Source organism: Oncorhynchus mykiss, chromosome 15, assembly GCF_057628025.1.
Source record: "Oncorhynchus mykiss isolate SJ-2025 chromosome 15, ASM5762802v1, whole genome shotgun sequence".
NCBI lineage: Eukaryota > Metazoa > Chordata > Actinopteri > Salmoniformes > Salmonidae > Oncorhynchus > Oncorhynchus mykiss.
In genome coordinates, this window is record NC_143036.1 from 64635991 (window position 1) to 64653571 (window position 17581).

Here is a 17581-nt window from a genome sequence, read left to right on the forward strand (position 1 = left end):
CCACATTTTGGGAACAGAGGAGCAGAGAAATGAACAAGTGATTTTTAGGAAAAACAATTTATCACACAACAAAACAAACACAGACAAACAGTCCATTTTAAAACATGACAAGGTAAGTACCTAAGAGCTGTAGTGAAAAATACTGAAAGGCAACCTTAACCTTTAAGAAAGCTTCATCAGTAATGTTAGTGCATAGAAGCATTTCCTAGTGAGGCATTTCAACAGTATGGCTATAACTTTACAATGTCAGCCTCACCCGTGTGTTTTGGTTTGGAAACTGAGAAAAGTAGAAATGGCCATTTCTACTTGCATTTCAATCTTTCATCCTTGACACTAATCCTAATCCTGTCAGGTGATAATCATAAAAGATCAATACATTTTAATTCAACATCCTGTCGTGTGCAAATGGCGAGGATTTACAAAATCCCTGGTGGGATATTACACTGCTCTGAGGATACCTTGTTTTGCACAAGAGGAAAAATAATCTCTTAAATTATCCACTTAATCAAGCTTCAATATTACATTTGGAGGAAAAACTGACATTGTTCATGTAATGCATTAATAAACCATGTCATGTGACTCTGCAGGCAAACTCCTGTACACATCATTAATGCCTCAAGCCAGCTTTTCATACCAAAGCACATACTGTGTGGGTAATGAGAGAGAAAGAACCTAAAGAAAAGTTCCAGAAGACATATTGGACTCCCTTAAAATCAGTGTTTCCCCTAGGTTCAATTAGCGGTGGCCCACCGCTGCAATAAATTGCAGAGGCATGCTTTTAAAGGGATAGTCATTGGCTCAAATGATTGGATGTCTATGGGAACAGCTGGCAGGACATTGTGCTTACAATACTAGCTATGCACCCACCCAGCTACCCTTGCACCACTGCTAAAAAAAGTAATAGGGGAAACACAGGAAATGCTTTACCAAACGAAAGCTGGCAAGAGAGAACATAAACAGCAGGCCCACTTTAATGATGCGTTAGGCCACCTGACAGAGAAATAGAGGCTGTGGCACTTGTCGTTTGCTCTTCCTGCTACTGCTTAACACTTCAGGAAATACTGAAGGGCTTGGCTATATCACAATTTCCTATAAACATCAGTGCTCAGGATCCACCTAAACCTACCACTTGTGGTTTATGATTTTAGAGTGCTATCAAACATGTCCATGAAATCAAGAGAGGATACATTTTAGGCTGCAAGTTCACACCCATACCACTAATAGTGTTTGACTCAACAACTATGTTTCACAAAAAGGGTCCCCAAAACACATTTCAATATAACAGCTCTCATATTTCTTAAAAATGTAATTGTTCATATTTGTAGAAAGCAAAGAAAAAAAGTGGCCTCTAAATACAGTTTTACAAAACATGGTGTAAAAGTGACCGTTTGCATTTGAAAATGTTGACAAAACATTAAAAACAATTTACATCCATTGGAGCCTAAATGGGCATACCCAGAACTCCGACAGTGGTGTCATACCCATTAAAACTTCATTGAGTGGTATTAAGATAAACAAAGTATACTTACTTTTACACAAAATGAATACCTACCTACCAAATGTGGCAGTCAAAGCCACCTCAAAATGACTGGCTGCATGATGCATCTCCATCTTAAGGTTCCAAATGTTTTCTTGTGCTATTCAGTGGTATTAAAACACATATGTTGCCCATACTGGTATGCTGTAACCCTAGTTGTTTAAAGGCACTGTGATGTACTAGGAGAGAGGGTGCCCAACTATTTTGGCACAATATTATGTGGCAGCGGTAACAGCTTCCTCAGTACCCTCTAAGAAAATGCAGCCAAATACCACAAGACTGAGGAAGTGAAACAATTCATTCTCAAAAATAATGCTTTGAAAATTCTCTGTGTGCACTTTATGGCAAAGTTCCTCCCGAGCATATATAAATAATACCTTAATGGACTGTTACCATCATCAATGGAATCAAAACATCCATAATCTGGAATAGAAAGACTCCAAATGCAATGGTGCGTCCCCGTAGATAGAGAGCCCATGCCCCATAGCACCCTCCTAGTGGGGTGAATCTGTCTACCTGGCTAGGTAAAATGGGTCTAAGTTGAGTGGGTGGGTTTAAAGGAGGAGGGGTGTGCGCTCGCCAGCGGACTCTCTCCTGCCAGTCAGCTGTCGGGCACGGGCGAGGAGACGGGAAGGGAGTGAGGACGTGTGGTGGCTTGGGTCCAGAACGTTGGTCTTGCGGCGCTCCCGCTCTTGCAGCCACATGAGGTAAGGGCTGGGGGGGAAGAAGGGCCGTGTGCGTTCCCGGTAGAGCTGTAGCACGATACCAGACACACCCAGAACCACCCACACTGTGATCATGATGAAATCTGGAAGACCAAGAGGACAAAAATATGTTAGGTTGAAAGGTCAAAATCAGGTGCCCAACATATGGCCTGCCTGCAGGTTAAATAAAAGAAAACTCTGAAGTGATTTTACTCACCAATGTCCTGGAAAGGCACATCAGTAAAGGCCTTGCTGAAGTTGTCGTTGAGGAAGCGTTTGAGGATGTTAAGGGTGATGTAGGATAGGCTGGTATAGATGTAAGCATTCACAGCCAGCACCACAGCATAGGCTCCAGCTACACCACACGTAGTGATGTTACCCTGCAGACAGATAACACCCACACAGCAATATTACCCAGAGGCTCCATTTCCACATTTGTCCTCCCAAATCTTTGAAAGTTCTAAGCCCTTCTTGAGTTTAAAGCGGGAGGGGACTATGGCGTTGAATTGCACAGCCACTGTAAAGAAAGTGCAGACGGGTAGGGATCTACCTCTCTTGGCCAGCGGACAAAGAAGAGCGGTACCACCACCACGATGCAGCTGAACGTCACCCAGAACACCACATTCGAACGGAACACCTGTATGTCACCTGAGGAAGTGATGAGAATGTTTTTACAACGTTGTTACAATACTTTCTGTGTCATACAACATTCATCTGATTGAGCATTATCCTGCTTGAACTAGTCAATCAAATAAATGATCATCTGATGTAGGTATTTTGGGGTTATTTTACCGACAGGCGTGAAGAAGACAATGGAGGAGATGAGGAACCCCAGCACGAGACCGACGACGATGACACAGGACATAACTGAGCCGAAGCGCCACCAGCTCATCACCAGGATAACTCCCCCCACTACGCCAATCACTGCTGTCAGGGTCAGGCGGACTGCAGGGAGGAAACACAGACACTTCTGTCAGGGTCAGACGGAGAGGGAGTTGGACAAATATCTTTATTTTTCATAGAGCCGTAGAAGAATGATAACCTGAACTTCTGGCAGGGGGTACAACTCAGACTGAACCCAAATAAATGAAAGCTCTACAGATAGATTAACATTCTTTAAATTGTCTTTACACTAAACCATGTGCTCTTCAGCATGATGGAACCCGTGCGCCAACTTAATTACTGGAACATGTGCTTTTACAGTGAGATGTTTGTTCTATGGAGAAATGTGTTGTTTCAAACTGAACTGTGTGTTGTGCACTGGGGAAGTTTCCCATTGCATCCTGGATAACTTATCAGCTCCACCACTGACCAAATCACATTAGGGTTCGAGTGTGTAATTATGAATTCATACGCTCACAGCCATCCTCTATGACTAACACATACAAGCCAACACTGACATCACCTTGCATATGGGGAGCACGAACACCAATGCAAGCCATTCTAGGTTTCTCCAAATCAACATAGACAAACTGTAACATAAGCATAAAATGCAAACGTGACATATTTTGCTCAGCCTTTTAGGATGGCATGTGGGGCACATGTCCCATATCATCACTTATCTCCATACTGTAACAACTGTACTGATTTAGCACGGGCTAATCTGATTGCATTTCCCAGTTAATGAGACCAACAGGAGTTTCTTTCAACTGAGCTGACCTGATTGAATCACAGAAAACCTCCATGCTTTCAGGGGGCAGCTTTCCAAATGAAAATAGGATACTTTTTGGGGAAAATCATATTCATATGGCATGACTATCTAATTCGCATTTATGAGAGACCTGTGATGATTAATGCAATTTGTCTGGCCGCAAAGCCTGTTTGTACGGCTAATTTCATTCCAAAATACTGTATGCTTTGGAGACTAATTAAAAACTACAGAGGGAGTACAGAGAGAACTGAACAAGCATATGACCAAATAAACTGAAGCCAATGTTTACTATAGAAAAAAACGACATAATTAATATCCTTATCAACCTGGCTGACAAGGTCAACAATCTTCTTATGTTCATTTGAAATCACTTGAACTTACTGTCATAGTCCAGTTTTGTAGTTCTTGTGATCAGGACAAAAAAAAGAAACACTGCAAAGACAAAGCCCATACAGAAGAGCTCTAAGAGAGAGGAAGATGGAGAGGGGAACAAGGGAGGAAAGTTTAATAGGGGAGAGCAACACAGTAAACACTATTTTCTAGCATGACATCTAGGACTGGATTCCCAGACTCAGATTAAACCTGCTACTGGACTAAAAACATGACCAGCGAAGAGTATTTATTATTTTTCTTTCACATTACTTTTTCATATTATGTGGGAGCAACAGTTTACTTTAACCTCCAGGCCATATTTTCATTAGCTGGCTGGCATGAACTTTAAATGAGACTTGGACTTTCACAAACTATAAATAACTGGGATACAGCTAGTTGGGAGCGGCTATTTATTACTCGTGTTCTATAGGGAGGAAAAGCCCTCGACTTCCCAGACTTATCTTCCAGTGATGTAGTGGAAAACTTGGTAAGTCAACACTTGTTTCCCCCTACTCACCACATTTGAAGAAGCGGTGCCCAAAGAAGCACACGAAGAGGCCAGCTAAACCAGCAATGGTGAAGAAGATCCTTGTGGATATCTTCCCTAGAAGAAAAGAAAGTGCATCAGCCTTTAGTCATTCTGTCTTTCCCCATAGTTGGTCTAACTTGTTGTTGGTCTAACCCTGCAGACCCTGTGTCAACTGTCTTCTTTCTCCTGCTCTGAAAATGCTTATTGCTCCATTACAGTTTGTTACTGTTGACGAGAGTTGACATATGGGCTCATAAGTCAGTTACTAATCAAAATAGAGGCTGAAATCAGCTGACAACATATTCCCAGGGGACTGGTGTTGATCTTCCCTGGTCTTAAATGCATGATGTCCTTCAAGGTGCATTTCATAAGATTTCCACGGAAATAGCCCTCAAGGTCTCAGCCAGAACGATTGCAGTATAGTAAATGTCTTCTGTGTAGAATGACATTATGCTCTCGTTCCACTCAACAACAAGTCTAATTGAATAAGGCCCCGGGAATTCAGACAGGAATAGTCAGATATCTTTGGAAATGTCTCCATTATAGACATATATTGACTGACGTTTCCCTGCAAAAAGACCCCTTTGGCCCAGTGCTGGTTGTCCCACTTACCCAGAGTGTCACAGCCATCCAAGGTGGAGGAGAAGCTGCAGGCGTAGGTGTGGACAGGGATATACGAGGAAGAGGTGTTAAGCACTGGGTCTCTGACTATGACTGAGTAGATGACACCCTGGCCCGGGATGGAGCTAAACACTACCTCTGTCTTATCACTGGATGATAGTGTCATGAGCTACAGGGAGAGAAAAAAAATGAGAAAAGCTTATCATACCATTACACCACAACCAGCAAGTTTACAGTCTACAATCCCAATCTGTATTTTTATACATGTCCATTTTGCACTACATTCACACTATTATCAACTCACCCTTTTCCCATGCTCTCTCATGGTCTGCACATTGGCCACACTCTGGATGCTGGTGATGAGGCTCTGCTCTGATAGGTCGCTCTCAGGCAGGAAGTACTGGTAGATGTCGTACCTCAGGCGCCAGCGAGTGTTTTCACCCACTTCAGTGTCACAGGCAGGTGGATTGGAGCCCCTGAGGAGGTGCCAACAGAGGTCAGTTCACAATGGATTCTGAAAGTTTGCTTTAAAGTACGAATATGCATTTGGGGAAACAGTGCCACTGTTCACCCCAGTGCCTTTGTTATTGTTTTGTTGATGACAACAGAGAAGAGTGGCAGCGTGGTAAAAAAAAATTGCACTGCATATTTGGCTGTTCTATCGTGTGTGCAGTGATGTCAGAGGAGAAAAACAGTGGTCGTTTACAGTAACTTATTTGTTGTTGTAATATCCTAAACGGACATGGCACTTTCACCACTAACGATTCTAGCTTTAAAACAGAAATGTTGATTTTTATTATAACAATTTTTCAACATATATTTTTCACAATTAAATAAGATGGCTCAGAAGGGCTGTTACAAATAATAATAAACACAGCAATATGAAAATGCAAGTCTCTTTCTTTAAAAAAAATATATATCATTTAGAGACTACGCAAAAGAAGTGTCCCCATCACTTTTGTCTCATTCAACAACAACAAAAATGTTTTGCCACAGACCACCCCAGACCTCCCTGGTCTTTTGCTTTTCAAAATATCAGTTTATTTTTGTTCCAGGTAAATTTAGATACAGTTCAGTCTACAGACCACAGGCCAATGTAACATTTTAACAGGAAGATTGTGCGTGTTTGTTTCCGCTCTGCAGTCTGCTTGGCCCTGAGAGGAGTGTGTGTATGTTTCCGCTCTGCAGTCTGCTTGGCCCTGAGAGGAGTGTGTGTGTGTTTCCGCTCTGTGGTGCGTTTAATGCGAGCCAGCACTTCCCATAGCCTGGTCAACAGATTATCGCACCATAGCCAGATTAATAGCAACAAAGTATTTTCTTTTTTTACATTATAAAATATCAATGATTTCCCTATCCAAAAATGATGAAGAGGTTGGGTTCCAATCACTGTACCTCAACACTTGTGGGTAAATCTCTTTGCTCTACTAAAGCACATTCCTAGCCAGAGCCTTGGCATTAGGAAATGTCTTACTCTGCTTCCACCACAACGAAAGCCACACAAATGTAGGACAGCACATAATGCACTCATAAGATTGCATTATTGTCTTTCAGTCACAGGACTATTTCTTTGGCTAATTGTTGACTTTTCACCAGGGTTAACTTTAAAACATATAATCAAAAACATATGCAGAGAGTGCCCTGCCTCACATTTGTTTGGTTACATACAAGATGCTCATATATAAACCCTCTAGTGTGTCGTTACCTTGAATATCCAATATTTGCAGGTGCAAAGCGGATAGTAGTCTCAAAAAGGTTGTAGTGGAGATAGACATTTGGGTCAATGTCCAGGTCAAACTCCAGATTACAAGCTCCAGGGACTGGGTCTGCAGAGAGAGAGAAAACACGTAATTAAAACCAGCCAATCAAAAGTCAAAGTTTTTTCTTGAAGTCCATTGACAGTGCAGTAGTAGCAGTAGCAGACTGTTGAGAGTTTGTACCATTGGTCTATGCAGATGGCCTACTGGTGACTGTGGAGAAGTTGTAGAGTGCAGAATACTCTACACAGATACAATCAGTTTGGTGGATGGCAAAACAGCTTTGAAATTTGTCCTCAGTCAACTATTTGTTTTGTTCAATAATCCAACTGGCATTCTTTGTTTTGGGGTTTGTTTGAAACGGGCTTCATATCTACTAGATACTCTTGCTATTATTTTGACATGGTATATTGAGTGCTTAAAACAGTGGTGGATTGAGGGTGAGTAGTGAGAGGTAAAATATCCTGGAATGCTAACAGTGATGTAAGGTAACAGAGATACAGCCCCTTGACAGATAGTGGGAGGCCACCTAAAACTGTAGAGGAATTGGTGGATTATTTTGGGAAGTGGAGATGGAAGGGCATACATACCAGAGCTGGTGTAGGGGAGGATGACCCCAGTGCCGGCCACAGAGTCGCCATCAGGGGCCAGCAGGAACCAGGAAAGCTTGGTCTGACCGGGGATCAGGGGTGAGAGAAGGCCCGAGTCCACTGCTGTTAGAGAGAGGCCCAGCCCTGGCATCTGCCCAAAGTAGTCAACCAGACAACCAGAAAATCACTCAAATAGTCAGTCAACAACACAGCCCTAATCCATCCAAATCAGTCACCAAATTACTGCTTTATTCCGTGCTGTAATGTAAAGTACTACTGACATGTGCACAGACGCCCGGCTGACCACCTCTTCTCACCTAGCTGTAGGCTTTTCCTGCCAGATGGTTTTGACAGTGGAGAAAGAATGACTTGTAGTGATATTCACTTCCAGATGACACTCATTAACTGTCTTTGCTATGTTTGGTACATTTTCCCCTTAACAGTTGGGGACTGTTTTCATTGTTGACTACACTAGTCAGAGCGTGTTAACTGCTTTAGCCTATTCTCACCATGAGTTAGGACTACTTTGAGTTAGTTGAAAGCGTTTTCAGTAGTAAGAGGGAAAGGCGTTCAAAGTTTTCCGTCAGCACCAAAGAGCTTGTGACCAGCCTAACACATGATCACAGCTCTACTCAGTCAGAGTGTCTGCAAATCTCACAAGACACTGTCGCAAGTGGGTCACTAGAAACGGTGTGTGTGATAGGGTGATTGGCGACTGTTTCTTCACCCAGCCCTTAGGATCTCTGGGACCAAGGCCAGGATTGGTCAATCCATCTTACCCTTGCCTCATGCTTCCTCCCATGATGAGCAACCAGCCTGGTTCCACATCATCTGACTTCCCTCCACAAGTCAGTGGACCAATCAGTGCCAATCATGTGTGTGTCAATCATGTTTGTTTGTACGTGTTTGATAGGGTAATAGGTCATATTGAATGAATGAACACTGACCTGAATTAGACTATTAGATAAATTTATTTTACTGTGAGTGTGTGTGTTTGTGCGTGAGCCAGTGTCTTACCCTGGTGTAGGACAGCGTAGCATTGCTGTGCTGTGTGTGGAACTGGAGGGTGATAAAGGCCACGTCAAGGGGGATTCTGGAGACCACAGCCTGCACTGTCTCATTCACATTCACGTTCTGAAAGGTGTTGAACAGGAAAACCACCCGATCTGAGAGAGGAAATATATGTTACAGCATTATCATCCCAGGCTATCCACAACCTGTTATTAGGTTCATTTATATACAGTGGGCTTCCAAAATTATTGACAGTTAACAAATTTGGAAATATAATTTTATACGAATACAATTGCTCAGAGAAAGAGATGAACTAATAATACTTTTTTCCCCAAAAATGTATGGCAAACAAATATTGACACCGCTGTCTTCAATACCTCACCTTGCAAGGATAACGGCACTGAGCCTTTTTCTAAAATGTTTTATGAGTTGGTTCACCCGTAAGTGTGAATGTCTTTCCAGTTCTGCTGTTCTGATTTTCGTTGACGGCCCACTGGTAAATCTCGCACAGGTTGCTGTGACTATGTGGTTGCGCCTGTGGTTGTGACAACATCATCCAGGATGTGAGCCTATCGTAAGTACATCTGAGAATGACACCTTCAATCCACAACATAAACCAAAAACAAGGCAGTCCAGATCCTCACACAACACAACTATTGTATTGTAACTGTTGCAACACTGCTTAGCTCATCTCCAAATAGGCAACTGGATGTTCTCACTGCTTGTGTATTACATATGGCTTTTTCACTTTCTACTCTCTTGCTCCCCTTCCTTTGTGCAGCCTTCTGTCTACTTTTATGGTCTCTCGGTCTGTCCATACCCCCTGAATTGTCACCAGTCTTTCCCACTGGTCTCTTGTCTCTCTCTGTTGAATCTTCCAAGACATGAGATGGTTTGTCAGGGTACAAGGGTCATTTGCGCATGGGTATACTGTATTCTCATCATGACCGATACAAAGGTTAGACTGAAAAAGAAGCATGACTACCATGTTGGGTTCTTTTCCTTTCGTTTAACATGTGCTGGGGGGGGGGGGCAGCCAATTCCTAATGCCTGCTGCTGTCACAAGCATTAAATGTCAATGGCATCCAACCTGTCCACTAGGGCCAATCCGAAGATGCCTCACTAGCGACCATTTCACTTGCAGTGTAATTAGCCCTACATTTCAATTATATGTAGTAGTAAAGGAATTAGATTCCATAAGAGAAATATGTATTTTTGAATGCATACATGAATAGTCTATTTTGAAATCCCAGACTAATTCCACATAACTATTTTACTGTTGAAGACATATTGAATACTGTTATGCTTCCCCTTTTCCAGCAACTAGTACAACTGTCTTCACCTCATCATAACCCAAACAATAAGGATGTTTTACTCCATTGTTTGTTTTTGTTGATAATTGAGTCTTTGCAAAACAAACAATGCCATTTCAAAATACAACTAGTTAACCTTAGTTCATGTCATGGACTGTCAGCCCGTGCATCCACAGTTCCATCTATGAATTTGAGAGTGGTTCAAATTTCTCCAGCCTCAATGTGAAGAACAATTCATTAAGTTAGTGAAGTTGATATCCCTGATTCAAAGAAGGCGTATATATCTTCTTCATGTATGATTGGCTTTCAGCCAGCAACCTTGATGTAATCTAAAAATTCTACAAGTTCATCAAATGGCAATTTTATTTTAAAAGATTAAAAGCACGACTTACTTTCCAGTTGTGCTACAACTCCATCACAGACCAAGACATATACAAATATGTACATTAGCCAGGAGGACGGCATTTTCTTCAGGCCCACGATCCTACTTCCTAGTCTGCTACATTCACTTGCAATACATTTGGTGAGATATTCAATAAAGGCTTTCCTGCGACAGGCCAGTGCAACATAGCGTGGCTACAAATTCGTTTTCATTGCTGTTGTTGCTTCCGCGGAACAACTCCAACCACGTCCGGTCGCTCAAACGTACTACAAATGTCAACTGCTGCAAGCCACTTCCTTTCCCCAGGAGGCGTCAAAACAAAATGGGCAGGTCCCAGTCCCTAGTCCTGGCGGGCGTTCCAGAGCACAGAGATTGTAACCTCACACTGATTTTAAATGTAATTAAATCACTGAACAAAACAGCAACTGGGTGATTATCATGAAACCAGTTTTAAACATATCTCTAGCAAATTCAGTTACAAAACCATGATGCATCTGCAAAAATCATCTATCATTCTAAGGACTAAGATGTATAGTTTTGGGAAAAATGTAAATTTGAAATCCATTTTTAGTTTTCGAAAGAATTTTGTACATTTTCATACCAAATTCTCATTACCTGAAATGCATTCAGACTAAATTCTCGGGTCCAAAATTGTATACAATTTTACTTTAGAAAAAACAATCTTATTTGAATAAAACACTAAATATGTTGCTGTAGTTTGTCCATAAATCAAAAATGTAATACAAGTTGACATTTACATTAAACTATCATATTTAGTTTTATTAACCTATGATGCATAATCCAGAGCAGTAGTTAAGGTAAAATTAATTTATTAATTTAAATGCCTTCAGATAAAGGTTCTTATTCTCAATCACCCACTTTACCTCACTTGACCTTCTCATTACAAAACTGCTAAAACACTCAAATTGGAGAAAAAAAGTCTGATATAATTTTATAATAATTGTATCATTTAATTTATTTTCAGTGTAATTTTTAACTCTTTTTTCATTTGGCGAGAAATGTGAACAAAATAATAGAAATGTATTGGTTTAGAACCTTTTTGGACTGTTACGATAATGACCATTTTGTGCAAATTTTGGTAAAATGCACAATATCTGATTTAAAAAACATAATAATTATTATGAAACAGATAGAGTGCCCTCAGAAAGTATTTGCACCCCTTGACTTTTTCCACATTTGGTTGTATTGCAGCCTGAATTTAAAATGGATTAAATGTAGATATTTTGGCCTACACCCAAAACCCCATAATTTCAAAGTGGAATGATATTTGAACGGTAGTGTATATACAGTTGAAGTCGGAAGTTTACATATACTGAGGTTGGAGTGATTAAAACTTGTTTTCAACCACTCCACAAATTTCTTGTTAACAAACATTAGTTTTGGCAAGTCGGTTAGGACATCTACTTTGTGCATGACACAAATAATCTTTCCAATAATTGTTTACAGACAGATTATTTCAAGACCTCAGAAAAAAATATTGTAGACCTCCACAAGTCTGGTTCATCCTTGGGAGCAATTTCTAAACGCCTGAAGGTACCACATTCATCTGTACAAACAATAGTACGCAAGTATAAACACCATGGGACCACTCAGCTGTCATACCACTCAGGAAGGAGACACGTTCTGTCTCCTAGAGATGAACGTACTTTGGTGCGAAAAGTGCGAATCATTCCCAGAACAACAGCAAAGGACCTTGTGAAGATGCTGGAGGAAATAGGTACAAAAGTATCTATATCCACAGTAAAGCGAGTCCTATATCAACATAACCTGAAAGGCCGCTCAGCAAGAAAGAAGCCACTGCTCCAAAACCGCCATAAAGCCAGACTACGGTTTGCAACTGCACATGGGGACAAAGATCGTACTTTTTGAAGAAGTGTCCTCTGGTCTGAAACAAAAATAGAACTGTTTGGACCTCCCGGGTGGCGCAGTGGTCTAAGGCAATGTATCGCAGTGTGCCAACTGAGACTCTGGGTTTGAGCCCAGGCTCTGTCGCAGCCAGCCGCGACCCGGTGGTACATGGGGCGATGCACAATTGCAGGAGGGACTGGTGCACTTCACAAAATAGATAGCATCATGAGGTAGGAAAATGATGTGGATATATTGAAGCAACATCTCAAGACATCAGTCAGGAAGTTAAAGTTTGGTCACAAATGGGTCTTACAAATAGACAATGTCCACAAGCATACTTCCAAAGTTGTGGCAAAATGGCTGAAGGACAAAAAGTCAAGGTATTGGAGTGGCCATCACAAAGCCCTAACCTCAACCCTATAGAAAATTTGTGAGCAGAAGGCCTACAAACCTGGAGGCCTATACAAACCTGACTCAGTTACACCAGTTCTGCCAGGAGGAAGGGGCCAAAATTCACCCAACTTATTGTGGGAAGCTTGTGGAAGGCTATTAAAGGCAATGCTACCAAATACTGGCTAAGGTGTATGTATGTAAACTTCCGACTTCAACTGTACATACACTACTGTTCAAAAGTTTGGGGTCACTTAGAAATGTCCTTGTTTTCCATGAAAACATGCATGAAATGAGTTACAAAATTAATAGGAAATATAGTCAAGATGTTGACAAGGTTGTAAATAATGGTTTTTAATTGAAATAATAATTGTGTCCTTCAAACTTTGCTTTCGTCAAAGAATCCTCCATTTGCAGCAATTACAGCCTTGCACACCTTTGCCATTCTAGTTGTCAATTTGTTGAGGTAATCTGAAGAGATTTCACCCCATACTTCCTGAAGCACCTCCCACAAATAGGATTGGCTTGATGGGCACTTTTTACATACCATACGGTCAAGTTGCCCCACAACAGCTCAATAGGGTTGAGATCTGGTGACTGTGCTGGTCACTCCATTATAGACAGAATACCAGCTGACTGCTTCTTCCCTAAATAGTTATTTCATAGTTTGGAGCTGTGCTTTGGGTCATTGTCCTGTTGTAGGAGGAAATTGGCTCCAATTAAGCGCCATCCACAGGGTATGGCATGGCGTTGCAAAATGGAGTGATAGCCTTCCTTCTTCAAGATCCATTTTACCCTGTACAAATGTCCCACTTTACCACCACCAAAGCACCCCCATCACATTGCCTCCACGAACCACTCCTCCAGCTTCTTTTCATTTTTTCGGAATCTCAAGAATGTTCTTCTTTATGATCCTGACACCTCAAACTTAGATTCATCCGTCCATCACACTTTTTTCCAATCTTCCTCTGTCCAGTGTCTGTTCTTTTGCCCATCTTAATATTTTATTTTTATTGGCCAGTCTGAGATATGTCTTTTTCTTTGCAACTTTACCAAGAAGGCCAGTATGCCAGAGTCGCCTCTTCACTGTTGACGTTGAGACTGGTGTTTTGCGGGTACTGTTTAATGAAGCTGCCAGTTGAGGACTTGTGAGGCATCTGTTTCTCAAACTAGACACTCTAATCTAATTCTAATGTACTTGTCCTCTTGTGCACCGGGGCCTCCCACTCCTCTTTCTATTCTGGTTAGAGCCAGTTGTACACAGCGTTGTGCGAGATCTTCAGTTTCTTGGCAATTTCTCACATGGAATAGCCTTCCTTTCTCAGAATAAGAATAGACTGATGAGTTTCAGAAGAAAGTTCTTTGTTTCTGGCAATTCTGAGCCTGTAATCAAACCCACAAATGCTGATGCCCCAGATACTCAACTAGTCTAAAGAAGGTCAGTTTTATTGCTTCTTTAATCAGGACAACAGTTTTCAGATGTGCTAACGTAATTGCAAAAGGGTTTTCTAATGATCAGTTAGCCTTTTAAAATTATAAACTTGGATTAGCTAAAACAACGTGCCATTGGAACACAGGAGTGATGGTTGCTGATAATAGGCCTCTGTATGCCTATGTAGATATTCCATTACAAATCTGCCGTTTCCAGCTACAATAGTCATTTAAAACATTAACAATGTCTACACTGTATTTCTGATCAATTTAATGTTATTTTAATGGACAATTTTTTAAATTTTCTTTCAAAAACAAGGATAATTCTAAGTGACCCCAAACTTTTGAGCGGTAGTGTATATATATATATATATATATATATTTCTTTATTATTTACAAATGATAAGCTGAAATGTCTTAAGTCAATAAGTATTCAACAACTTTTTTTATGGCTTGCCAAAATAAGTTCAGGAGTAAAAACTGTGCTTAACAAGTCACATAATAAGTTGCATGGACTCATTATGTGTGCAATAATAGTGTTTAACATGATATTTGAAGGTAAGGTAACACTTTTTTAAATTCACGCTGTAAAACAATAAAATGTGGAATAAGTCAAGGGGTATGAATACTTTCTGAAGGCACTGTAAGTACATATCCTAACCTCAGTGATCCAAGAGGAAATTTAGCAGAAAATTACCCTTGAGAATTTTGGGGTCAAATGTGACCCCCAAAAAATAAGTAAAATTATTTGTGTAAAATATTATTTTGTGCAATATGTTTGAATTCTTGGAGTATGATAAATAAATGTTTGTCTTTTACATTTTTCTGTCACAATTTTAGTCCTATTTCACCTCCAGTTCAAACCACCAGGAGGCCTGAGTGTACCGCATATAGAACCTTACAATTGGGAGTTTAAATGCTGGAGTTGAGGCACAGGCATTTTGGCATTGATTGCCCTTTAAATTTGTTTCAGTTGGGTTAATTCAGACAGTCTGTTGTTTTACACTATGGAAGTTTGCAAGATTATTATATGGTTACCAGGGTCGTATTCATTAGGGCATGCATACCATAGCAAATGTGGATGGATTGAATCTCATCACTTTTAAGAAATGGCACTGGGTATTACATTTACATAACATTTTATTTGTTTAGCAGACAATCTTATTTGAGATTTACAGTTAGTGCACTCATCTTAAAGGGGTAATCTTCTACATCCATAGAAAATATTTAATTGCTACATCAATTTTTGGACTTTTAAATTAATGATATGTACCTATTGATTCGTGAAGAATATAATTTATACACTGAGTGTTCAAAACTTTAGGATCTGCTCTTTCCATGACATACATTGCCTTCAGAAAGTGTTCATAACCCTTCACTTATTCCATGTTGTTGTGTTAAATCCTGAATTCAAATTTTAGCAAATTTGTTGAAAATGAAATTCAGAAATATCTAATTTACATAAGTATTCACAACCCTGAGTCCCCCCTTGCAGAACCATGTATGGCACTCAGGAACATTCACTGTCTTCTTGGAATGTAACTCCAGTGTAGATTTTGCTTTGTGTTCTAGGTTATTGTCCTGCTGAAAGGTGCATTCATCTCCCAGTCTCTCGTGGAAAGCAGACTGAACCAGGATTTCCTCTGTTTTTTTATCCTGAAAAACTCCTCTGTCCGTAAGGATTTCAAGCGGTCCCCTTAACGTGATACAGCCACCAATATGCTTGAAAATATGAATGGTGGTACTCAGTAATGTGTAACACTTTGTATTCAGGACAAAAATGTAATTGACACATTTCTTGCAGAATTACTTTAGTGCATTATTTCAAAGAGGATGCATGTTTTGGAATATTTTTATTCTGTACAAGCTTCCTTCGTTTCACTGTAATTTAGGTTAGTATTGTGGAGTAACTACAATGTTGTTGATCCATCCACAGTTCTCCTATCACAGCCATTAAATTCTGTAACTGTTTTAAAGTCACCATTGGGCTCATGGTAAAAAAAAACTGAGTTTGGAAGGCCTGTATCTTTGTAGTGACTGGGTGTGTTGATACACCATCCAAAGTGTCATTTATAACTTCACCATGCTCAAAGGAATATTTAATTTATATTTTTTCTCTTTTCACTCTGTCATTTAGTATTGTGGAGTAACTACAATATTGTTGATCCATCCTCAGTTTTCTCCTATCACTGCCATGGGGTACAGAGATGAGGTAGTCATTCAAATATCATGTTAAACACTATTATCAAACACAGAGTGAGTCCATGCAACTTATGTGACTTGTTAAGCACATTTTTACTCCTGAACTTATTTAGGCTTGCCATAACAAAGCGGTTGAATACTTATTGACATTTCAACTTTTCAGTTAAAACATAATTTCACTTTGACATCATGGGGTATTGTTTGTAGGCTAGTGACAAAAACAAATCTATATTTAATACATTTTAAATTCAGGCTGTAATGCAAATCTCCCTTGACAAATTATATTTAAAAACATTTTTTATTAGATATAATTACTGGGAAAACAATAGTCACATAACACATACAAAGAGAGATCTAGAGCAGGGATCTTTAACCTTTTCATGCCCAGCGACTCCCACCCCATCATGTTAGCAACACATTTTTTCATGTCTTGTCTTATCAGGTGAATGATAATGGCAAGGAGAAGTAATAAAATGAATGGATTTGGTAGACCTGCTCTTTCCATGACAGACTGACCAGGTGAAAGCTATGATCCCGTACTGACAGGTTTTTGTTAAGCCTTGAGACAATTGAGACATGGATTGTGTATGTTTGCCATTCAGATGGTGAATGGGCAAGACCAAATATTTAAGTGCCTTTGAACAGGGTATGGTAGTAGGTGCCAGGCGCACCGGTTTGAGTGTTAAGAACTGCAACGCTGCTGGGTTTGTCATGCTCAAGAGTTTCCTGTGTGTATCAAGAATGGTTCACCATCCTAAGGACATCCAGCCAACTTGACACAACTGTGGGAAGCATTGGAATCAACATCCCTGTGGAACACTTGACACCTTGTAGTGCATGAGGCTGAGGCTGTTCTGAGGGCAAAGGGGGGTGAAACTCAATATTAGGAAAGTGTTTATGTTAACACTCAGTGTAAATGCCTCATGAGCTTAGTTCAACTGTCCTACCCCATCAGAATCCAAAATACAAGCTTGTTTTACTCCAATGTTTGTAAACCAAGTAAATGTAAACACCATTTAACCTCAAAACATGGTTAAAACTATAATTTGTATATTACAGATGGTCACTCCTTGCAACCATAGCTCTATGGATTTCAGTGGTTACATTTCTCCATCTCCAGTTGTCAGCTTTTTACCAAAACAGGGAGGACAATTTGTTATTGTTTCAACTGCTGATTGCTGTTTTAAGGTCCCCAGCTAAGACAACCAACCATCACATGGAGTAA

General features: G+C 40.3%; 1 protein-coding gene across 1 annotated transcript; it reads right to left on the reverse strand.

The window, feature by feature from the left end:
* Positions 1–41: 41 nt before the first annotated feature.
* On the reverse strand, positions 42–10851 carry LOC110490502 (transmembrane 7 superfamily member 3). The gene is made up of 12 exons (XM_021563924.3): positions 10475–10851; positions 8776–8924; positions 7759–7909; positions 7117–7237; positions 5719–5890; positions 5406–5583; positions 4782–4868; positions 4274–4354; positions 3034–3186; positions 2792–2889; positions 2459–2621; positions 42–2345 (listed from the first exon to the last, which is right to left on the reverse strand). Exons 1-12 carry the CDS (start codon positions 10545–10547, stop codon positions 2092–2094), a joined length of 1680 nt encoding a protein of 559 aa, XP_021419599.2. The 5' UTR covers positions 10548–10851; the 3' UTR covers positions 42–2091.
* Positions 10852–17581: the final 6730 nt, after the last annotated feature.